The following is a 26,520-nucleotide window of genomic DNA, read 5'->3' on the forward strand; positions in this document are numbered from 1 at the left end:
GGGAGCCAATCAGAACGCTAATCGCGAACTGGGGCTACCTGTTATTTTATATACCTTGCTACTAACAATCAACAAAACTTTCAACATGTTCTTGTCGCTCTTCAAAATCAACATCTTCTTCTTCTGTAACTATTAAATTCTAATTTTATCAGATCATATTTTGGTAATACTGAACATTCAGTGCGTTACACAAATTAAATTACAATATATATATAAATATATATTTTTATATTTCAAAATGGTAAATGAAAGAGGGATTTGTTAAAGATTAATTTGAATATTTCAATTTGACCAAATCTAATTAGACCAAGGATCTTATAAAATATAGGATCTGCCCTTAGAACAAAATCTTGAAGCCATTCCTCACAGTTTCACCACCCCTACTCTGCCCATTCTGCCCAATAGGATCGCAATGTTTTGAGCCAACAATCATGGCGGAAACGAAAGTAGCCAATCAGACGATCCAAGAAACGAGAGTAGCCAATCAGACTTGGCGATGCTCGGTTGTTTTTTGGCGTCCTTGATTTAATAGGATGAAGATACATATGGGCAGATCCTCTATTTTATAACATCCTTGAATTAGACCTAATGGTATATTATGCTCTTTCTTATCATAAATAATCTCTGACAACAGATATTATCCTTGAAAATATCTTATTTCTCCGGGACGGAGCTATGCAAAGAGATGTCAGAGTTTCTTTATTGATTTATTTATATATAACGGGATAAGACCAAAATTGGTCCGTTACAAATAAACTAAAATGTTTTTGTATTATACCTATAATATAAGACTGAAATGCATTAGATTAATTCACGTAATTTATTTTATTTTTCAAATTTCTCAACCACTACAAATAAAAAAGATACACACTAAATACACATGGACAGACTAGTCATACACAGACACACATACACATACATACAGTAAAGTTACTAGAGGAACTAAACATATAAATACATGAATATTGATCATATGATAAAAGTTATGCGATATAAAATGAGAGTAATGATAAGAAACAGGAATTACATGCACTTAAATTATGTACACTATTATTTTGCTTCTGTAAGTGTTGAAAACATTTATATCGTTTGAATTCAGTACAAAAAATAAAGAGTTTTCAAGTAAAATACACACGTACAATGAAAAATATTACCTATTAATGACTAATGTCTAAAATATTTACCTCAGAAACAAGTTATTTCAGTGGAAAAGTAATTTTGGAGTGTCAATTCATTTGTTTGTGAGCGTCCAATATATTAAACGACGTGCACTAATGATTTTCTAAAGAAAGAACATGAACTTTTTAATGTCATTTAGTTTCTTCTTCACGAAATGGCCAGGACTTCGAAAGTTATGCGTTTTCTTAAGTGACCAATTTAAAGGTATTTAGAAACTTAATAGTGCACTTTGATACACACGGTAAGTTTAACTATTGTAGATTTTTAAAAATCAAACAATCATCTAAAAAATTCATTGCTACTATGACAATATTATTTCTAATTACTTTTTTCTTTTCAATTTTATAACTACATCAAATTCAAGACTAAACTTAACATACCGTAAAGACAGTCAAATTATATTAATGAGAAACAGTTATAATTAAAAGATGTAGATAAGATAATCTTAACTTTCTCCATTTCATAAATGATGTCATGATGCAATTATCTTTTAAACATTTACTTATGAAATATGATAAACGTTTTCGGAAAATATTCTCCGAAACAAAATTCACTCCCAATATTAAAACTACCCCTTATGGATTTTTTTTTTCGTGTGAAATAATTTGTGTCATATTCTAAGGTCGCTCGTGAAACATTTAATTACAAATATGAACAAAATCGGGCTCAAATGTTTTTTTTTTAAAAAAAATGTCCGAAAAGAACTCGCCCTAAAAGTAAACTAATCACTGTGGATTTCTTAGGAAAAACAATTTCTGCCTTATTGTAATGCTAACAATGACATGTTTAAGTATGAAATATATATTTTTAAAAAATTGTCTGTGTAGTTTTTGCAAAAAATCTTCCAAGAAAATATACTCCAAAGAGTAAACTATTTCTTGTAAACTTTTCCAGAGAATTATGATAGTTATTAATGAAATATTAATATGTATGAAATATAGACTAAATCGTTAGAACCATTTTGGAGAAATAGCATTCTTTTTAAAAATTTTCTTTCTCTAGCAAACACAACCTATATTCGGAGAATGGATAGGAAGAAAATTCTGAACCCCTGAAGAATCTGAGCGCCATGGCTTCTAGATGAGTGTATAGACGTCAGGACAACTGATGGACATCCAAAGATCATTTTCCGGTGTGTTGAGACCATGAAACGTGAATCCATTGAAACTTCGTTACTTTTTTTTCACAATTACCATGCTTCTTTCACTCCTATTGTCGCTCAAAAGTAAAAATATCCACCAAGTAATTGCTTTATTCTTTATGAAAATGTTCACTATACTGTCGAGTTCAGAACTAAGTACCACAACCGACAAGCTAATATAGTTCGAATGTTTTTCTTTTCTTGAAAATACACTTATATTTATTTATTTTTTAAAAATTTCGAATTAGTTGTACTTTGTTCACTTTTTCTTTAAAAAAACTTCAAATGGTCATTTTTTTACTATCTGAATTTTCATTTTTCTTTTCTTTAGGTAAGTGCACATAATCCAATATTAAAATGTCCAAAAGATCTGAAATCTTTGTTTCAACTTTTAGGGAACATTTCTTCGAATGGAACTTTCGTAAACACTCGTTGAGCAAGTCCTCCGATCAATGCACTCAAAGCTTCGTTGATTGAAGTTTGAAGTTCTTTGATCACATCGACGAAGTTGGCGTTCAAGAAGTTGTTCATTGTATCACCTGAAAACAAAATGCAATAGATTAATTATTATTATTATTATTACTAGTATATTAATAGTGCTAGTAGTTGTTGTAATAGAAGATTATTAATAATAGTACTAGTTGTAGTAGTATTTGATGTTATTAGACTTAAGGAACTGATGTACTTTCAAAACCAAGGTATATTATACAGGTTATAATATAGTGTGTCCGTAAGCTAATGGTGAATAGTAACAATATTCTATACATATATGAAATTAACGGTAAATTGAAGTTAATTTTTCGTTTCTTTTTCTGTAGAGTATATTAGTGAAAACTTCATTTAAAAATGTTTCTGAACATGGATATTTCTATGTCAAGTGTATCCATCATTCACTGCAAAATTTAGTGTGTTTGTGAGTGTAGTTTTTTTTTAATCAATTAAGAACTTAAGAAATTAAGTAAATATGAATGACGTTGTGTGTTTAATGAGAACTCTCACAATTTGCATTTACGATCATGAAATAGTACTGAACGAAAAGGGTTCGATACGGAGTTTAGCGTTTTTCTCAGCAGCAAGGCTATGTGAGACTTGCCTCTATAGCGTAACGTGAGATCCGAAGTACATAAACTCCCGCCGGATATCGAACTCAGGATCCTTTGCCAGAGGTATGTATGCTACAATATAACAAGGTAGTCAACGCGTCTCCTGCAATCTACTAGTAAGTCGGAAGAGGTAGCCAGCAGTGTTCTCTGTCATACTGTCTGTAGTGTTGTTATTGTTCTGTGGCTACCTCTAGCGGGCTAGTGAACAGAAGACCCTTAGCTACAACTGACCTCTGGTGAGCTAATTGAAGGTTACCATCCAAAGAGTACAAGATCTAGCTTACTCGCAAATCTTCTGGAAGCTGGAACACTCTTGAATGGCTCAGACGGCAACGTTGATGCGACTCGGAAGTTCACGTTCGTGGTAAGGGTCTCGACTCGCTGCGACTAAGGTTGGCGGAAAGTGACGTTTAGAATAATTGTGACCAGGTGCGTCGTTGGGGAGGACAGAAGACAATTCCCTCCTGAGTTTGAGAAATATATTAATAAATTGTATTTTAATAAAAACTTGAAACTCCTATGTCAGTCCCCTCCCCCTAGCAAAATCTGAAGTTGCGCTATTGGTTGCGTCATAAGCAATCGAGCTTACTTCACTGGAATGTAATGTTAAGTGCATTCCTCTGCTGCGTTATTGTTATGCGATGAATTCCCATCAGTTTTGTAGAAGTTTTTAGTTCTCCATAGGAGGCTAAAGAAAAAAAAGCAGACGTACTACTATTATAGTGAGTAAAAAAAGGAAATAACAATGAAAACATTTAACTTAAGTACTCAAACATATATTTGTCTTGAAATATCAATAAAGTTTGCGAAGTTAAAATTACTTTTGGTGGACGCTAGGTAAACATATCATGTAAAGAAAGTAGACCGCCAGCAATTTCTAAAATGAAAAGTAGTTCTCAAAGCTAAAAAGGTTGACCATTTCTGCCACATAGACTCGAGTGACCTCTACTGAACGGTCTGTCAACTAGACTTGCCTCTCTTGAATGATCGTTAATGTATTTGTTGAAGCACTGGACAGGTGTATTACCATTATTTCCGTAACCCGAAGAAATTAATGGATAATATCTCTAGAATGTAGAAGTTATGTATCAGATTAACTATTTACAAGGTTTTGAATTTTACAAATAGAGTTTTGTGTATTTCTGAAGAATTCAATTTGTTTCGATGTCAAGAATCGTTGTAAATCTTCGATCTATATTTCTTAGTAGTAACTGCACATTAACATAGAGAAAAGTCTAATGTATTATTGTAGCCATGATGATTGATGAACATCATTTTGCGAACCGGTTTCATGTGCAAGTATTTCCGTATAAACAGTTGGTCCTGACTAAATGGCTTGCACAGTTATATTTACTGGGTGGATGTAGGCTTTGATGAAAATGTGTTTACTAAGGAAAGGCTTTATAATTGGTATCATCACAATGATGAAGTTACAGCATGTTTTCAACTTTAACTGGGTATCTAAGTAAGTTTGTAGGCTTTACGACATTGTCGTAGTGGTTCTACCAGTTCAAGCTCCTCGTTTCTGCCACTAGTTTAACTTTATAGCCGTATATTCATACCAGCTACAGCAGTCAATTACTATGGACAGACGACACGAACTTAATGAGGCGGAAAGAGAGATGATCACTGGAGCCCACAAGTTTGGACATTCGATTCATGAGATTTTCAATAACGTGTTTCGAGAGGCTGGTCGACAATGCGTGATGTTATCGTAAAGTGGAAGCGAGAGGGGATTATGAGATGCCGGCTCAGGCACAACAGATCGTGATCGTTTATGTTTGAAACATGTGGTGAAGTCAAACTGGAAAGCATTATTGGAGATTGTGGCACAGGAGTTTTGATCGGCTTCGAATTGTCCTATCTGCTGAGAAATCGCCGCACTTGGTTTCCATGGTCAAACAGCAGTTTACAAGCCACATATCACACAGCCTGCAGTGCGATCTGTCGTTTACAGTGGTGCAAGGAACCTAAATCCGTTGGACTCTCGAACTGAAAATCCGTCCTATGGAATTATGAATTGCATTACAAGATGTGGCTATCCGATGGACATGTGTGGGTGTGTCGTATCCCCAGAGAATGCTGTTTATAGGACTGTACCGTGCCCAAAATGAAATTCGGTGGAGGACATCCTCTTGTTTTAGTTTAGGGGAACATGAATGCCGAAGCATACCAAACAATTCTAGACAATTCTTCGTTATCGACATTATGGGTAAAATTCGGTGGTGGCCCATGCCTGTTTCAGCACGATAATACTCCGTGCCATACGGTAGACATTACAAACACGTAGTTCGAGGACATGGATGTGCAAGAACTTGATTAGTCAGCCCAAAGTCTAGATCTCAACCCTATTGAACAACTTAAAAAAGAGCTGAAGCGCCACATGATAGCCGGCCATACCTCCCATAAAACACCACTGAGCTGTTTGCCGCTTTGCAAAATGAATGGGCCAAGATTCGCGTTGACATGTATCACAAATTCGTGAAAGTCTTCCTCGAAGGATGGGGACGTCATTGTGGCAAAAGGTGGCCCTACAAGATATAGAAATGGCGCTGAGAGATTGGATTAACGTACTGGTGTGAGTGCCCGGTGATGAATGCCAACATAATGTACATTATTATCTTTCGTTTATTGTTGTTTCAGATGACGCATGACAGACGCGAGTTGTCTCAGATCAGTAGACCTACCACTTTGATTGTGTTTCGTTATTTCTCTGGTACAAAAATTTGATGCAGTAAACATGGAGTTTTACATTTAAGTTTGTTTTCACCCCTTCTCAAACAATGTTTTATTTCCTCAAATTGAGAACCTCAAAATCTATTAACAAAAGACTGTTATTCTTCTATAAATCGGCATTTTTCACAAAATCTTAAAACGGTGTCTCTGGTTAACATTTGGTACGTGTTAGTTAACTTAATAAGCGACACGATTCATATGTCGGTAAAGCACTATTACTAATAGAGAATGTTTCATAATTTTCTGAAAAAGAAAAACCTCTCCAAATAAGACCATTTTTCCCTATTAGTCAACTCGTTTCTTCCTCCCAAATCAATTAAGGCATAACTTATCTATATTGAAGTAAGAGATATGTTCGCACCTGGGAAAGTAAAGTATGCTTGTTACAAATTTATTTATTTTCCATGTAACTTAAACGGTTTCATAATGAATGATTGAAGAGATAGAGATGGATTCATGATAACTTGAGCAGTGACATTACATGTATTAAATAGTTGTTATATGAAATTCAATTTGAGATTTGTGTGTCGGACTACGGATAATACTATTACTACGTATTTATTAATTTTAGCTTAAAATGTGTAAAACGATAATCATGCCTGTTCTTTTGTATGGTTGTGAAACATGCTCGCTTACTCTGAGGAAAGAACGTAGACTGAAAGTATTTGAGAACAAGATCATGAGACAAATGTTCGGACCCAAGAGGAATGGGAATGGGGAATGGCGAATACTTCATAACAAGAAATTACATAATTTATACTGTTTATCAAACATTGTTCGGGCTATCAAGTCTAGGAGGTACAGATGAGCAGGTCATGTACCCAGAATGGAAGAAAGTAAGAACTACAAAGTGTTAACTGGAAGTTCAATCAGAAAACGACCATTAGGAAGACCTAGGCGCAGGTGGAAAAACAATATTAAGATGGATATTGCAGAAATAGGAATACAAAGTAGAAAGTGAATCCAGTTGGCTAATAATAGAAGTCAGTGAAGAGCTTTCGTGAAAGTGGCACTGAACCTCCAGATTCCATAGGCCATAGACTTAGTAATTTCTTAATTTGCACGAAAGAGCCACAGTCATTCGGAGCGGCTTCAAGCTCTTTTACGTTTTCTAAGTGAGAAAGTAATTTCAGTCATCTTTTAGTTGACTTTTCAACTTACCTAATTGTTTGTTCCCGTTAAACAAGTTTTCAAGTGAGAAAGGAGTTTTAATACGTAATATTGTAATTGACCTTCAACTTACCTAATTGTTTGTTCCCGTTAAACAGGTTTTCAAGTGAGAAAGGAGTTTCAATACGTAATATTTTAATTGACTTTCAACTTACCTAATCGTTTGTTTCCCTTAAACAGGTTTTCAAGTGAGAAAGGAGTTTCAATACGCAATCTTTTAATTAACTTTCAACTTACCTAATTGTTTGTTCCCGTTAAACAGGTTTTCAAGTGAGAGAGGAGTTTCAATACGTAATATTTTAATTAACTTTCAACTTATCTAATTGTTTGTTCCCGTTAAACAGGTTTTCAAGTGAGAAAGGAGTTTCAATACGTAATATTTTAATTGACTTTCAACTTATCTAATTGTTTGTTCCCGTTAAACAGGTTTTCAAGTGAGAAAGGAGTTTCAATACATAATCTTTTAATTGACCTTTCAACTTATCTAATTGTTTGTTCCCGTTAAACAATTTTTCAAGTGAGAGAAGAGTTTCAATACATAATCTTTTAATTGACCTTTCAACTTATCTAATTGTTTGTTCCCGTTAAACAATTTTTCAAGTGAGAAAGGAGTTTCAATACGTAATATTTTAATTGACTTTTTAACTTACCTAATTGTTTGTTTCCGTTAAACAGGTTCTCAAGATAAATATGACCGCGTTTAGGGTCGATGTGGAACTCAAATTTGTCAAGATCTAGCTCCATGTAAATGTTGCCATTTCTCCTCACCTCCATGCCATAAAGACGAACTCTAATGTCAACATCATCTGTAAAATAGACAATGTAAAATAGTATAAATGAGCACATGCAACTTTAAAAAATACTACAGATTTTAAAGATTGTAATCAGAACACCTCAAAAGTATCTGTGATACGTACTAGGGTGGGCTGAAAAAAATCAGAATTGTTTATATTTTTTTTCAAGTCGTAATATCACAGAAATTTTTGAATTCGGGAGACAAAAAAGAAGTTTAAAAAATAATTAAAAGCGTTTTATATCTTCCGGTCGCGCACGTGCTCTAAAATTTACCGAAATTTGGAAGTCGCTTTATATCTTCTGATTGCGAATGTACGCTAAAGTTTTCCGAAATTCGGAAAATTTTCACATGTTTACGATAATTTTTAACATTTTTGAATTAACCCTTTGACGAGTGTAGTAGCTTAAATTCTTATGTATTAAAAGCATAGAAAATGATGTTTAAATATTATTTAAATCCACTAACATCATCCGGTCGCGCATTGCCTTCAAATTTAACGAAAGTTTGGAAAATAATTTACAAATAAATGTACTTGTAGATCGCAGTTCAAGGGGAAAAAATACTAACAATTTACGTGTATATTTTGGTTTCCTTTATTAAATACAAGTTTAAAATTTTAAAAACAAATACTATTTTAGACCATAGTAAGATAATAAAAAATTATCGTAGAAATGTAAATTTTTCCAAATTTCAAAAAAAAAAAAAAAAAAAAGCACATTTGCAACCGAAAGATATAAACCAATTTTATTTCTCTTTTTACTCTTTTTAGTCGCCCCAATTTGCGCAATTTCTCCATGGTATTACGACTTGAAAATTCGTTTTGAATTTTTTCTGGCCTTCCCTAATACGTATATGTAAGCACGTACGCAGGAATTTTTGTGGGAGGCGCCCAAAGTTTTAGAGGAGGGGGTTCAAATACAGTATCAGGATTAAATTATATTAAAATTTCTGAATAATCACTTTTAAAATTAGACTACATTTACAGAGAACTCGGAGAAGTTTGGAACCTCAGGACCCACCCCTTGGGTACGTCTCTGCGTATATGCTAATAAACGTAAAGGGAATTATGAAAACATCACACAGATACTGTTAAAAGTTTATGAGTTTATAATATTTTTAGGCTACATCTCATTCAGGATATTGCATATTAAAATCTTGCGAATATCATAACAGAAACCTTAAAGATGTTTGTACACTCTCAATCGGTCTCATCTTAATAAGTTGTGTGGTTTTTCGTACAACATGAATAGTTCACAAAAAAATCACATTTTTCTTAATTTTCTCGGAAACTACACAGCAAGAAATAATGGTGTTAAAAAACAAACTCAGTTTTAACACAAGCTAGCAATCCCAGCATGACTACCATTTTGGCTTGTTACTTCAAGACCAAGGGCTCAATGTTACGGTTAACACAGGCCTGTTATGGCCGATTTCGCACAGAGATGGTGTTGAACTGTGTAACAATAACACCGTGGTGCTGTTGCCGAACTAGGTGAATGAACGAAAGAACATGGAAACAGGAACAGTGCCACGGTGATCTTTCTATACGGGTGGCTCGGGAGGAAGACCGATATCTCACGTTTTCTAACTTTCGAATAAACTGAAAAAGAAAGGTCAACACTTCCATGCAATGGCACATACTGAAAAGCTTTCCCTCCCATCTGTAGGTACGTTTCCGTAATTAAACTAATGGTTCGATCCAACCTATTCCACGTAATAACTCAAATTTACCTAACAAGTGGCGTTTAGTATTGTCTTCCCCTGAGACACTTATATATACCATGTGTTATTAATAACACGGCAAGAAGCAGGCTAGTTAAATACTAATATTAGTAATTGTATTATTTGTCAGTTTTTAATGAAACTTTCCATTTGCTGAGGACAGTGAATTAGCAGGGCATCACAGCCGCCTCAAAATCTTATATATCGGATAGATACACCTTTACTATAATTTTAAGCGTACACATTATCTTCCAAGAATATCATAAATATCTAACAACTGACATTGAGAATTCGTATTGTTTTTATATTTTATTATAATCAAAGTCCTAGTCGTTACATTTGGCACTTATACCAATTAACGAACAACGTGGTAATCTTTCACGAAAATAGTTTTGTAAGCTTATGTATTTTCTGTGAACATTTACACAAGTGCATGTGCTGCCATCAGTTGTCCCTCTTCGTCGCCAGCCATGCCACACTTTATTAAACATCATACATCATGTTCGTTTGATAGGAAAAAAACATTTTTATATATAAAAGTAGATGTTAGGAATTTGTATATAAAATAACATCAACGATATGTCACTAAAGTAACTCCTCATCATGTCACATATTTGATTTAACGGCTACCACTTTAACATTTTTACTTCAAAATGCAATCGACTTGAAATGACACAAGGTTTATCTCAAAATTTATCACATATCATTTTGTTCAGCTCAGTGAGAGTTATCGATTGGTATGACTTGTCTTTTTTATTGTTTTCAGCTATATTCAAATAGAATTATAGATTTTAATTATTTATTACTTTTCCAAATCTAGGATGAAAAAACTGAGTTGAACACCTACTTCTAGTTTTATCTGTGAAATGTACTCACCGAAAGATATATTGCATTTCCCGATGCCGGTGATTGGCAGAAGCAATATCTTCCCTTTGACGTCATAATCTCCTACAATACTCAATTGAGGTGATGTCAAATTTGCTTCAATGTAATATCTTGCAAGATCAGTCCTGAAATGAAAGAGTTTTTTATGCGTATGGCAGATTGGATTATATCAATGCTCAAATAATCTAATAAATTTGCTGTTTTATGTTATATCTGTGTCCGTATCGCTACGCTGAAGTCTGATGCGCTTGAGGATGATGCCTAGGTGACAGAGCACTCATGTCTGGTGCTGCATTCCCTGGTTCGATACCAGACTGTATGAGTTTCTGTGAACAAAATCGTGTCCGTGTGCTTTCTCATGATTCCTTTCCACACTCCCATTCTATTAACTTTTTCATAGTCATTTTCTTTCCTTAAATTCATTACCCGTAGGTCCTTGCTAGAGCAAATTTGTTGATATGCATTTGTAAGAAAACTCTTGTGGAATGTTTTCTTGAATTAACGTGCTACTAGAAAAATACTGTTGACGAATGTTGGAATGCAGATGTCACATTCGTTAGGCTCTGAATTCACGTTGCGGGTAGTGTGTTTGATATTCAGAGTGCGAAATCTTGGGGAGATGGGGAGATTTGCCCCCAATTGATATTTCTGGAAAAATCTTACTAGGTGATGATTAGGGTGACATTATTGTCAGAAGTTTACAAATTAATTTAATATTTAGTTAGTGGGTGACTAGTAGTTAATGGTATCTCTAATCTCACCTCCTTCAATGATTATGATTATTCAAATATGTGAACTCTTTGTATCAAAACATTGCAGTGCGGAGAGATCAGAGGCAGATTTAGCCCGGAGCCGGGAGTCTAGGCCCTCATACTTTTTTGAAAAATGAAATGAAATCTTTGAGTTTTACGTCCCACGGTTATGCCGGTGAGGCTAAAGAAGACGGTGATGATGAGTACTGAATGAAATGGTGGAATGAAGAAAGTGGGAGGAAACAGGAGAACCCCGAGAAAACCCACGCACACGGTATTTGTCCACCACAAAGTTCACTTGGCGGGTCCGGGACCCCTAGCACCAGAGGTGAACGCTCTACCACTGAGCCACCACGGCCCCTCGTATTTTTTTGAGTGACAAAAATATTTTAATTATTTATTTATATTTTGAAAGTTTATAGTAAACTCATGATATGCCTATCATAGTCTGGGTTCTGGCTTGCAGCCCCCCGTTTTTACCTTCCAGACAAGAGCACCGATCCTGGGGTGTTATGGGAGTGGGGCCCCGCATTATATTTATGAATATACATATTTGGCATAATTTGAATTCAGTTTGTCTTAAAATCCTCATATGTGCCTTCTGCAACCAAACACATCTGAATGCTCCTCCCCCTAAAGTTCCAGAGAAATCGACGCCCTTGCTTCTAGATCCGCCACTGGAAGAGATTTCTTTTTCTTTTTTTTTAACACTCGTCTCCCCCCATTTCGATTGTTATGATTTCGCATTGGACTAATATCAGTCGACTAATAAACGGGCATGATTTTGCTTTAGCCAATCAACAATCAAAGAAACAACTCAATATTGTTGTACTGTTGTGTTTTCGTTTAAGTGAGAGAATGTCCAAGTGTTTCTTTCTCTTTGGTTACATTTCTTTTATAGTGACTTCAGAGTTAATACATAGCTTTGGCATCAGCTAACTCCCCCTCCCCCTTCGTTCTTTCTCGCATTTGACTCTGGGGTGACATTCCAAGTCTTGTAATGTGTCTCGAATACAAAACTAATTTGAATTCCACTTTATAAACAGTAGGCTCTGTTACACGTAGTTTGATGCTGAAAAGTTATGTTAAACCCGAATCCATCAAGATATTTTGGCATTCACACAAGGTGTTGTCAGTAAGGCAATATAAGCTGTAATTACAATATTTTTATGACGATGTTATTAATAATAATTAGCAGTAGTATTTACGAACCAATAGCATTTCGTTTGTTTACTTTATTTATACTTTTACGTTACATCAAACGTAAGAAGATTGGACCCACAACCAGTGGCGAAGCGTAATCCCACAAGTATAGTTAGTTCCACTACAAATATTTTGAAGTGCAGTTCATATTTTCTTCTGTCTGGGATTTGCAGTGGGAATAAGGGGGATTTCCTACTCACTTGCTGTTTTCATTTCCTGCATAACTGAAAATGGAGGGATAGAAAAAGAAAGAACATTCTTACATGTTAACCGTCAAATTTCTTGGATAAGCGTTTCTTACTTACATCTTCCACTTTAAAGTACAATACTGCATTTAATTAATGCATCATGTGATAATGACTTCACTAGAAATGTCAATGCTCAGGAGGAACTTCATTTGAATCAACCCAAGATATTTAATACTGTATTCTATTAAGTGATATATTTAAGGGATGACTTCAGAGCTTAAGCACTCACCGAAATTTTATCGCGATTTTTTTATTGTTTTGTATATATATATATATATATATATATATATATATATATATATATATATATATATATATATATATATATATATTGTAGAATTTTCACATTTACAAGAATAAAGTTAGCAAAGCCCCTCTCGAAACAAGCAAAGTCCCTCTAAACGAAATCCTAAATATACCACTGATTCTACGAAATGGAAAATTCAACTGAAATTACACACAAATGTGATTTTATCCTGTACGGTAGCGCTTGGTAAATTTATGCATGTGTTTAATGTATCAGACTCACATTTTACAAGCTATTATGGACCAAGCCCCCTGTAGGGGGAGAAACAGGTACTCTGAACAACTCCTGAGCGCATACACCTAAAATAAACAGTTTAGCACTAATAGAAATACATAATTATACACAGAAACTTCTTACTCTATGTTAAGAAAATAATTTAATAACGTATTAGCATTGAAAGATGTCTCCAACGCTAAAACTGAACTCCCAGAGGCGAGCCTTTGCACCTTCCCAAAATGCGTGCAATCACCAGCGATAATAGCTTCGCTTCCTGAGCAGCATAGCCCGTAAGTCTGTCTAGCGAGCTGGTGAGGCTCAGACGAAAGGGTCTCCAACTGTTTCTACCAACCTACTACTTTTTTTTTACCGCAAAAAAACGAAATGTTGAAGTATTGACTTTATTTTATAAGAAATCAAAGGTAAAGAAAATATATGGTAGAAAACAGGTAGACTCGGCCTCAGAGCCTCATAGTACGCTTCGCCACTGCCCACAACTACAATGGTACCCAAACCTCAACTCAAGTGTATACTGTTATCGTTACGGATGGTAAATATGGACCTATTGTGACCGCGACGACTTCTGAAACCTGGGCTCTACACCAATCATAGAACTTCTTTGCCTCACATGTGATGGATTGTAAGAATTCGGTACGAATCGTGGAGCTGTCTTCCAAACACAGTGGAAAAGACGTGAATCAGCATGAGTGCACCAACAATGTTGCCAAACTTAAGAAACGTAACGAACGAGCGACAAAAAAGGAGCATTTAAAGCGTTATAACACAAACAGTTGAAATTATATAGTAACAATAATAAGAGGAAAGATATATATATATATTAAGAAAATAAACAAAACGAAACCTAGCGGCCATCCGACAACACTGTACTCTGGGAAGATGTTGTTTGTGTAGCACGAGAGACGCCACTGACAAAATTTCATGGATCGGGTTGACAACCGGGACACAAACACTTGTGTTCTATCCGATGCTGAAATTAGTAGATCTAGGTCAAGCTTCACACCTCCGTGCGATCACTATAATATGTTATTGGGTCATTGCCATTTGGAAAGAAAGTGGCATAAGTTACTAAACCTGATTTTCCTTTTAGCATTAACACTTGTATATTTTACTCTAATTAAAAATAATTTTACATAAACGTGGACAAAAGAGTAGCTGTTGGCCTTATGTAATTTGATATTACGTTTACAGCTACTACATGAGCTAATTAATTTTAGCCTGGAATAACGTCATGGATATTCTGTGTAGTAATTACTGTATGTATGTATATTTCTCTTTTTTTTTTTTTTTTCTTTAAGATCATCATTCCTTGTCTGCTTGAGGTTATACAAGACGTGATCTTGCCGAAGATCGATCCTGGGGCTACGCGTACAGACATCGTTATTTGATAAGATTTTATTCAAGTGGAAACATTTACATCTCCAGTGTTTTGGGAAACTGGCCTTTTAACAGTTCATCCGGTTTCATACTCTACGACATAAAATGTTCCACAATTGCTAATTTTACAGTAGAAGTGAATGAACGAGGTAGATATAATCCCTTCTTTTTATAGACGCGACTAATTTTACATTGTGTTTTCTACCTGGAAAGAAAAACTCTAGAAAGAAAAAATAGTAAAAGTGGTCTAGAACCAGAATACAAAAAACACTAAAAAGAGAAGAATTATTTTTTTAAAAGCCTTAAACGTTACTGTTATTCATAAATACTTTTTTTATTTTATTTTTTTAAAATCAAATTACTGTCATTGTAACTAGTTTTATATCAGCATTTATTTGTTTAGCTTGACACAGATTTCAAAGTTTTTTATTAGTAACATAGTAAGATTTGGGAACTTTTTAAAAAAATATTTTATGTTTTTCAGAGCTTTTTTTAAATTTTCTGCTTTCTAGAGCTTTCGTAAATGTTGTGCTTCTTTTAAAGTCAGTTAATATATATATATATATATATATATATATATATATATATATATATATATATATATATATATATATATATATATATATATATATATATATACTATAGTTTTTTTCGCTTTTTCCATTACTTTAGTAGTTTAGTTAGGCATCTAAACTAGGGATGGCCAAAAATTTTCGGATCCGGATATCCCGGATCCAGTGAGATCCGGATCCGGATCTTGCCGGATCCGGACCTAGATCCGGATCTCGGATCCGAATCTCAGATCCGGATCTCGGATCCGAATCTCAGATCCGGATCTCGGATCCAAACCTCAGATCCGGATCTCGGATCCGGATCCGAAATTCGGATCTCGGATCTGGGTCCGTATCTCGGATCTGGATCCGAAATTCGGATCTCGGATCTGGATCCGGAACTCGGATCTCGGATCTGGGTCCGGATCTCGGATCTGGATCCGAAATTCGGATCTCGGATCTGGGTCCGGATCTCGGATCTGGATCCGAATCTCAGATATTGATTCGTATCCAAACCTACATCTGAAATTGTGATGATAAAATTGAATATCTAAAATTCGTCAAAACTTTTTTCGGATCCACTAATATAGTAGGATGCTGTGCTTTTAAATGTTTCCATAACACGTTTGTGCTACCTTTGTTCTTTATGTTATTTTAACCTTGCAATATTTACTTTCTTATATAAACTTTCTTATTTTATCATATACAAATGAAATATCTTTTAGATAAGACCCTTCTAATCGCAGGAATACTGGACAAAACAAACTCTTTATTAATAGTAGTTTCTGACTCACTAGAGTTCAACCATCAACAAATCTTTCACTTCGAAGGTACAGCAAAAAATATAGACTGGCTGGCGTGGAACAACAGTAGATCTTTAAACATACACACGAGAATTTCAGGAGAGCGATATGGTTGTGTAGTATTATTAGTATTAATAAAAGTGTTCGTTGTACGACTTTATTACCTGACTTATGGCTTGCACTTCTGAGGTCAGGAGTTTGTTGAAGGAGTAAATATAAAAGAGATTTCTGTTATTTCTTCTTCACTTCAGGTTTCTTTAATCATACATTGCAGGACGTAACCAAAACATATCCATGCATCGTATCATTGAAACGTTTTGTGTTTTGTATATTAGTGTTCAAAAATATTTAACATATTCGCATTTGTTCATGTGATCTCAGGTTCAATTCTCGGTGGAACATACATGAGATAATTGAAAGCTGAAACAATATGAAAATAGTATTTAAAAGTCAGGAAATTAATATTAAAACTTTAGCTATCTATCGGGACTGTAAGGCTATAGTTAAATTAACCCACACGTTTCGTGAAGATATATTAAGTCGTTATTGTTTATTTACTATAAGCTACCAGATACATCCTCAGAGGCCACTTTACACTGTAATAATCAACAGATGAAAACATTGGGAAAGGAATGGAAGGAAGGTCTCCAGAGCCTTAGATCAAGGTACTAACCTAGCATTTGCCCAGTATAACTGAGGAACAACCCTGGAAAATCCTCAGTCAAGATAGCTGGTCTCCGAATTCGAACTCAGTATAATCCAATTGCGAAGCAAGAATCCTAACAAGTAGCCTGAGCTCACTCCGTATTATTATTATTATTTAATTAACGTAATGTTCTAAAATTAGTGCAAATTAAACCCTACTTTCTTTATTGCTGATGATATAGTTAATAAGCCTACATGAGATATCAGTCTCCCATTACATAGGCCTTGCTCAAGAAAGAATACCAGAACTGGAATTCAGGAAGCGGGGGTGAAGAGATTAATGAGGATGAGGAAACTATGTGCGATGCAAAAACTGAGAAATTATGACTTCATCACATATATATTCACTTACACACGTCAATTAATGTTTCTCTGATACAGGGCACTCTACTTTCTATAGTGGCAGGAAAATGGTCCGCTTTTGTAAACGAACACATTAAGCACGTGCATATAGGCACAATATCCGTGCAAAGAAACATAGGTAAAACTAGAAAAAAAATAGGGAAAGCGAGGGGAAAGTGATAAAACGCCATTCAGCTTTTTTTTTTAAAAAAAAGCTGAAAATAACTTGGAGCTACGAAAGACGCGAGGCGAATTTTATTGAAATGATTGTTTTTCCTTAGTGATTAATTGTGCTAACTATGAACATGAATTAAAAAGAAATCAAGTAGCTAGCTCTGAGTTTCGCAAACTGGTTGAAAAGAAAATATTGGATAAAATTTAATAATAAAGAAGGCATTTATGATAATTAAAACAAATTAAATTCTTGGCACGACAGTCCTTTGGTTCCTACCATCGGGCTTACGTTCATTTGAAGTGGGATTTAAATGCAAGACATTTACAGTAAAAGGATCCACAGCCTAATGCCGCAGACCACTCGACTATGGCTGTCGGGTTTTCTCGGCTAATCTGTAGCACATTTACAGTAACTGATTATTTTAAAAGTTGCTCCTAAATACTGACAATCTAAGTTTTATGTATCAAATATTTCCTGCCATAATACCATACACTCTCCGACTTCTATAGAAGTAAAGCTATAGTTACCCACATTATCTAATACAGAAATAAGTTCTGATTCTCTAATAGCTGCTGATGGTGATAGTCAAGGTTCACTGAAGCATGATCCCAAACCCAAACTGAGATATTGATGTCACTGGAACGCCTGAAAAGTCATTGTGGGTAAGTGAAATGCCCACTTGTCAGGATGAAGGGCGATGGTGATGTGAAATGCAGGGCTGTCAGAGGTACTACTTATAATAATTGGATTTGTAATATTCTATGTTGCCGTAAACCCTCTTCAAGAAGATAACTGTTAACTTTAGCTTTGAAAATGTTACATAAAGAGTTTTATTGCTATCATTAGGTTGCATATAAATCTCTTTATTCCGGAGTTATCGGATTTATTTTACCGCTTAACTTTCACATCTCTTCTGATTTACGAATATTTAAATCACGATTATCCCCTTAAGGTCAATTAGTGATATTTTAACTTATTTCGAACCAACTATGTATATGGCTAGTCTTGTTATATGGGAATAATTGAGACTAGAAGCAGTCTACAGGCTACGTTGAAAAGAATCTTGTCCGACCTCCTGATAAACCACGTCTTTCAGCAAGGTGAATTGTGGCAATCCGATACTAACATGAGGAAATCTTCCGGTCCAAGTAAAAGCTTCCATAAGATTCAGCACCCTAATCAGTGGTATGTGCCTTGCTAATTTTTCTCCAATGTGAAAGTACCTAACTTTATTGTTAAAAATGAAAAGGTTTTTATTTCAAACAAGTTGTCATTACAGTTTTCATATTTGAACACAACACTCATGAAAAGTCATGTTAAAGCGCGACTTACTCCTGAAAAAGAATATTTATCTGTTTTTAATTTCTCGTGTTCCTCAAACTACATGCGGAATTAGTGCAAGTGACTTCCGCTCGCATTACCAAGGTACAAACGCAATGGCGTATTTAGGGGAGAGGCTTCCGGGCTTAAGCCTCCCCCCCGAAATCTTACTTTCCATAGTAAACTATATGAAATATCTTGCAGAATTTTCACATTTTCAGGCAAAGCCTCCCCCCGAAATTTAGCAAAGCCTCCCCCGAAACAAAATCGTAAATACGCCACTGTACAAACGGCTACGATCTTGGTACTAGCACATGTTTCGGTTTCCAAATCCCAAATATTTATATTTCAGCTGATTCTATATATGAATCCGAAATTTCAAATCTAGATAAGAGGCACCAAAATTCATAGTTTATTCTCAGTGTTCATATTGTGATTTACTAAATAATTATTAAATCTAATTGTAGGGTATACATTTGATATTTTGAGCAGACTGAGCAAGATAAATATACGTAAAAAGGAGTCAATACTTCAATACTTGTCTTAACTGTTTATGTTTTCTTAACTGTCAATGAAATAGGTGCATTGAGGAATTTTAAATATTCATCTCGGTCCTGCAACCGAGTGGAACTAGATTCGACATTCGAACTCTCATCCGGATCATTTTTTTTCTTAAGTAAGCCAAACATTTGATCTTTAGAGTAGAATGAAGGAAACAAATAGACTTGTCAATATTCGTCTTAATTTTCTGTTCTCTTCTTCACTGTCAGGACTTCGTGAAATTACTTTCGGCGAATTTTAGATATTCAAGTTTATCATAATTTGGATGGGATGTGGGTTTGGATAAGAATCAAGATCCGAGATCCGAATCCAGATCCGAGATTCGAGATCCGGATCCAAATCCGAAATCCGAGATCCGGACCCAGATCCGAGATCCGGATCCAGATCCGAAATCCGAGATCCGGGCCCAGATCCGAGATCCGGATCCGAAATCCGAGATCCGGATCCAAAGGATCCGGACCCAATCAGATCCGGATCTTCGGATCCGGCCAGATCCGGATCCGGCCATCCCTAATCTAAACCAGATGTAGAACTCCACAAAAGGTATCGGTCTATAAAACATGTATTAATAAACATATTTTTCTTTTAAGATACTGCGTGTTACGGAATTATACGTGGATATACCTGATACACACAATTACTACATTAACAGTGTCAATTGTTAAATTTCACAGCGTAGCTTTGATCAACTGTTGAGTTTCACAGCGTAGCTCTGATTAGCTATTAAGCTTCACAGTATAGCTCCGATGAGCTGATAAGATTCACAGTGTATCTCCAATCAGCTGTTAAGCTTCACAGTTTTGCTCCGATCACCTGTTAAGTTTATCAATGTTGCTCCAACCTATTAAGTTTCACAGTGTCGATTCTGTTACTCCTTAATTTTCACGGTGTAGTTCAGACAGCTGTTAAGTTTGCCAGTGTAGCTCCGATCAGCTGTTAAGTTTCATGGTGTAGTTTCGATCAAGTGCTAAGTTTCACAGTGTAGCTCTAAGCAGCTGTTAAATAGCACAGTCTAGCTCTGATCAGCTGTTAAGACCCACAGTGTCGTTCCGATGAGCTGTTAGATTTTATAGCGTAGCTCCGATCAGCTTTTACTTTCACAGTCTCGCTGTGACCATCTGTGAAGTTTTACAGTCTAGCTCCAAGCGTCTGTTAAGTTTCACAGTGTAGCTCTGATCAGCTGTTAAGACCCACAGTGTCGCTCCGATCAGCTGTTAAATTTTATAGTGTAGCTCAGGTGAGCTTTTACTTTCACAGTGTTTCTCCGATCATCTGTTAAGTTTCACAGTGTAGCTCTGATAAGCTGTTCAGTATCACAGTGTCGTTCCGATCAGCTGTTAAATTTTATACCATAGCTCCGATCAGCTTTTAGTTTTACATTGTCGCTTCGATCATCTGTGAAGTTTTACAGTGTAGCTCCGGGTTTGAGTACGGCGGCGAGGTTTTGGCCCGCAAGATTTTGAGCGGCGATGTATCCGCCGCGAGATTTTGCCCGTATCTCGTAGCTCCGAATACTGTCATCAAATCTTTATGAAATTTACAAGCAGAATAATAGTATTTCAAGAATTATCAAAATCGGTACACCTACGTTGATGTTTGATGTTTGAGTGAATATACATACAATATATATATATATATATATATATATATATATATATATATATATATATATATATATATATATATATATATATATATATATATATATATATAGCTATAAACAATAATAAAGAATGAATATTAATTATACAAAAGCTATGTTTTTTAAATGAAAGTTATGTATTTACCTGACTGATCTAACGTTGATGTTCCTTATGCCGTGTATGTGTCCATCTTTTATGGTAAGTATAAGTCCCACTGGGCCAATCCCTTGGTCTATCAAGATCATCGGCGCAGGCAATGGGTCAGAAGGAGGTAAACCGAATTCTCGTATTCCTGAAATATAATATGAAGGAATAAAAAAAATAAGGAAAAAGAAAAACTTTAAATGCTTGCTGGCAACAAGTCAGATAGGGGTAAGCCAAAATCTTTTATTACATAAATAGAACTTAAGATGATAAAAAGAAAAATCTAAATGTTCGCAAGCAACAGATCAGAAAGACATAAACCAAATTTTCTCGTTCCTGGAATATACGAGGGGGGCTGAAAATTTAATGCCTTTGTTCCCTTTAAATTGAAGTAGACAAATAAAAGTGTTGGCATATGAAATCCTCATATCTTAATATGTAATTGTGTTAAAATAGATTGAATCCTAATTGTACAACATCTGTCACTACAGGCAGAAGGTAAGATGTAAGAGGCACGAGGAAGTTTCACGTCGTCGGAGCTGAGGACCGTTATGAAGTTCCTATGGCTCCAAGGGAAATCTTCAAAGGAAATTCATATAGATATGAGCCGAACACTGGGGAAGAAATGTCCTTCATACAGCTGTGTAAAAATCTTGACATCACATTTTAACACTGGCCATTTTACGGTGGAGAATAATGGCCTACCTTTTTACTAAAATGACACCAAATTTCACATTAATTGATAAAAAAAATTAGTTTTTCCGCATGTTCCTGCTAAAGATATTTATGGTGAATATTTAATGTGACTTTCAGAAAGGGGGATGAAACCCCATATCAGTCACTGGCACGTACAAGAAGCATCGGAATATTAATTCTGTGAAATTTGTGATTAATCTGACGCTTACTCGCATTTTCAAAATAAAATTTGGGATTGTGCTAAAACTCCACCCACCACCTTTTAATGCCCATTACCCCTGAAGGGAGAGCCTTACCCAAGATAGTGTTTGAAACGACTCCGCTAGCACTACGGATGAGTGTCATTGCATTTTGTATCACGTAATACTCATTTGTACCGAAAGTTTTAGTAATAATTATTGGAAAAAACTTATTCCAAAATTAAATATTGAATCTCCCATAAGGAAAATGAACTTTTGTGTTTACGCCCCCCAAAAAGGAACTAAACAATGATTTTCTCTTATTTTCTTTCGAAATTTTAAAAAAAGTTCAGACATTTTTCAATAAGAATGCCAAATTTCACGTTAATAGTGTGAAAACTTTATCTTCTGCTATTGCTGTAGAAAATTACAGGAATTATGGAACAGTCTATGTATATATATATATAGTCTATATATATATATATATATATATATATATATATATATATATATATATATATATATATATATATATAATTGCTTGAACTTACCTTTGATGGTACTTTTAAACATCTGTTGAGCTGAAGACCGTACGCACTCGTCAACATTTGGGTCGTTGTATTTGCATATAGTAAGATAGTCAGCTGGAAAAGAGAAAAGATAATATTTTAACACAAAATATTTTAAAATTCTATATAGCAGAAATGAAATACATTAGTATCACTTAGAAATGTTTTAAATAAATACTTGTTTTTGGGATGGGGGTCTTTTTTTTAATAAAAGAAGCAACTTTTTTTGACTTTTTATAAGTTTCTTCTTCAAGTGACAAGTTTATTTTCTTCTGGTGGATTCTACAATTAAAAACTTATGCTCTATGTTTAGTACGGGCTTGCTAGTTGTTGGTTTTCGAACTGACATTTCATTAATGGCCAGAAAGTGTAAATGATAAATTATTCAACTCAACATATTACATTATCATGATGGTTGCCTAACCACTTGGTCAATTTCCTGAAAAATAATATATCTTGTCATGTGTTTTGTACACGTTGTCTAAATTTCAATTGACAGATAAAAAAAATCTGTCAATTAATCATAAATCAAGAAGCAGATAGAAATCCATATTTGTTTTGGTACAGAAGTTTGCTTACGTCTCGTTGTCTGTTCGGGAAACACTTCACTATGTGAGCTAGTGTTGAATTCAGACTTTTGTACAAGGGGAAACAATAAAAATTTAGGTGGTACATTAAAAAAACACTCCCGGATTTGGTCTTTCAAGGCCATTCTAACCCAAAATTTTTTCCAAAGAATCTCCTTAGTCCCACCAGGCGAATACCGGAATGTGTAAAAAGTACAGAACACAGAAACCTTTCTTTTAAAAACTAGTGTGGAAAACCCTCACATTACACATCCATGTGAGAGACTCTCTTTCTGTTTCTACTTTTTGCCTTCCTTCCTTGCTCCCAACAGTGTAGGAAGGCTTCTAAAACAGCATATCTCGAAACCTACGCAATACATATGTGAAGAATGAGTCAGGAGGATGAGGGCTAATTTGAACCATTTTCGGGGCTGTTTTATTTTGTTTACCAGGTCCTTACTATAGTGTTTCACCTCCCAATTTTTTTATATCAATATTTCATGCTAATCCTAGATCTCCTTTCTCTCTTCGTGTTACATTTACCAAAAGAAAATCACAGAATAAGGAGAGAGTGGGACGATATGGAAAAAAGATTACGTCATTAATAATTATGCGCCAGGAAATGAGTTCCCAGAAATAAGGTCCCAAAGTTTTGTGCTTTTTCCCTTCTATTTGCCTGTTAAGTATGGAGTTGTTGGACAAAGGTGGTGCCATTGGAAAGTCCAGGGTAATCTAAACACAGTGGTAATGTCAGAAATTGGACCCTAGCCTCGAAGTCTCACAAATGGATCTCGAATTTTGCACTCTAATTCCTTCTATTCATCTTTGAAACATGGAGCTGTTGGTTATGGGTTGTGACGTTTTAAAGGTTCAGGTGCCCTAAGCAAATCAGTGACATCAGGAATGGGCCCCGGGACCTGAGACCTCAGAAACGATGCCCCAAAGTTTTGGGTTCGGGTCCCTTTTCTTGCCAATTAAGCAAGGAGTTGTTGGACAAGGATGGTGGCGTTGAAAAGGTCAGGGTCATCTGAGCACAGTGGTGATGTCGGAAATCGAACCCGGGCTCTTAGATCCCGAAGTTTTGAACTTGAGTGACTTTTATTGGCCTATTAAACTGAAGTTGTTGGGCGCGTGTAGTAGCGTTGGAGAGGTCAGTAATGGGCTCTGGACCACAGGTTTCAGAAATGAGGTCCTGAAATTTTGGGCTCGGGTCCCTTCTATTTGCCTATTAACCATGAAGCTGTTGGACAAGAGTGGTGAAAGGTCCGTGTCGTCTCAACGTAGTGGTGATATCAGAAATCCAGCTCGGGTCCCGAAGCCCCAGAAATTGGGCAGAAGTTTTTGGGTGTGTCGCAAATCTTTGCTGTAGCTTAAATACAACACCTTGTTGCGCGATTTAAAATAATCAACTCATATATATATATATATATATATATATATATATATATATATATATATATATATATATATATACAGAGCGTTCAAAAAGGGCACCTGAATCGTGGCAAGTCAAAGTCGCATTCAAAGTCACATGAAATAAAATTTTATGCGTAGGTTTGCAACACTGCTATATTATCGCCTTGCGTGAAGTTCCTTTCTTACATTCCAGTCAGCAAAGTGACGTTGAAGTGATTGTTGCATCTAGTTAGGGGTCTCTGAAACAATGGTGTTAATTTGGAACAACGAATATTCCTGGTTGAATATGTGTTTCGTGAACAAGGTGAGTACAAAGAGACAGTCAAAGATAAGTTTGCAGCTAGGTTTCCGGATACACCTGTTCCGAATCGTCACACTGTAAGGGCACTGATCGATAAATTTAGAGACATTGGAACGGTAATGGACTATGATCGAAGTGGTAGACCGTCAGTGCTCGATGAAGAAAACATGGTACACATATCGGATACAATGCAACGTAGCCCTTATAAACCACTTCGAAAACTTGCCCAGGAAGAAGCAATAAGTGTTGGTACGGCACAAAAGGCGGTTCGTAAGAAACTGCGTCTTATCCCGTATAAGGTGAGAGCGGTGCAGCAGTTACTTCCTCCCGATAGTGTAAAACGAGGGCAGTATTGTGAATGCTTTACACGGTTTGTTATGGACAAGTCTGACGATGTTTTGGATAATGTTTTTTTTTCTTTTTTTTTACTGATGAGGCCTGGTTCCATTTATCAGGTTACGTCAATGCCCAGAAATCACGTTTGTGGTGTGCAGAAAACCCACATGTCATATATGAAGTTCCTCTGCATGACCAGAAGGTAGGGATGTGGATTGCAATATCCAGAAGAAGAATAGGCTCATGGGGGACATTTCCAACATTTGCTGTGAAAATGTGTGTTAAAATGTGTGTGTATATGCTACGCCCTGTACATAGTGCTTTTATGCCATAAAATATAATAAATTTTGAGTAAAATAATTTTCTCGTTGCTTTGAATATGTGACATGAATCAGGTGTATAGAGATTTTTTGAACGCTCTGTATATATATATATATATATATATATATATATATATATATATATATATATATATATATATATATATATATATATATATATATATACAGCACAGTTAGTAGACAAGAGCTCAAGACAGAAGGGGACAATGACTCTGACGATGAGCAACCTACTCAGGCCATTCCTAAACCACTTTAACCTCAGTGCAAAAGGTCAATATTTCCTGGTCCTACGAATGCTGGTTTTTGTCGACTACCGCTTCTTTGTGCCTCAAGGTTCGCTCATCTACTTGTCATACACGGACACCATGGACTGGAGTCAATTGATTCTTGGCTCAAATGGGCGAGAGCCAGCCGGCAAAATTTGCTGACCATGAATAAACTACATCGCTACTACGTGTTGTATTTGCAAGCCAGTTAGAGCAAGTCCTTCCTCAATGTTGATCACCTTGATCTCATGAATCATGAAACTTGTGAGATCTGGTTTGGTTACAACAAGGACCAGTTTCAGGATATCTTGCAAGATGTCACCCCTCCCTCTATCTGCCGCCAGTTAGACATTTCTTATGCAAGGTCAGGGCTATCGTTGCCAACAGAAACAACGGCTCTCTGCTAAGCTTGAAGCAGCATGCTATGGGTTGAGAATTAAATGCAGCAATTATTGTGATGCGCGAAGTGATGGTTTAGCTTTACAATACACCTGATCGAGCCATACTGCTTGGGCAAACTAGCATCCCTGCCCAACTTTTCTGCTTCAAATCAGTGTACGCCGGCTACTGATGGCTTTGTTTGGTCCTTTCCTTGCTACCCAGAATGATGCCTTCATTCTCAATCATATTCTCCTGAAAAGGTACCTACCTTTCATACAAGTGGGCGATACATTGGTGGCGGCCCGTGGCTTTCGGATTGCCAGGACAAGTAGGAAGTCAATTGGCATTCATTTTAATATTCCGCAGAATAGG

At 35.6% G+C, this 26,520-nt stretch overlaps 1 protein-coding gene across 1 annotated transcript in view; it reads right to left on the reverse strand.

Annotated features, from left to right (window-relative positions):
* Positions 1 to 1,301: 1,301 nt before the first annotated feature.
* Positions 1,302 to 26,520, reverse strand: part of LOC145693529 (protein takeout-like) — a 36,563-nt gene continuing 11,344 nt past the window's right edge. The window contains exons 2-6 of the mRNA XM_081769599.1: positions 22,524 to 22,616; positions 21,098 to 21,245; positions 10,724 to 10,857; positions 7,980 to 8,135; positions 1,302 to 2,859 (exon numbers count right to left, since the gene is read on the reverse strand). Of these exons, the coding sequence (XP_081625725.1) occupies positions 2,705 to 2,859; positions 7,980 to 8,135; positions 10,724 to 10,857; positions 21,098 to 21,245; positions 22,524 to 22,616 (686 nt within the window). The 3' untranslated portion in view covers positions 1,302 to 2,704. The remainder of the gene's footprint in view (positions 2,860 to 7,979; positions 8,136 to 10,723; positions 10,858 to 21,097; positions 21,246 to 22,523; positions 22,617 to 26,520) is intronic.

The sequence above is a fragment of the Thermobia domestica genome, chromosome 8, assembly GCF_964235325.1.
Source record: "Thermobia domestica chromosome 8, izTheDome1.hap1.1, whole genome shotgun sequence".
Taxonomy (NCBI): Eukaryota; Metazoa; Arthropoda; class Insecta; order Zygentoma; family Lepismatidae; genus Thermobia; species Thermobia domestica.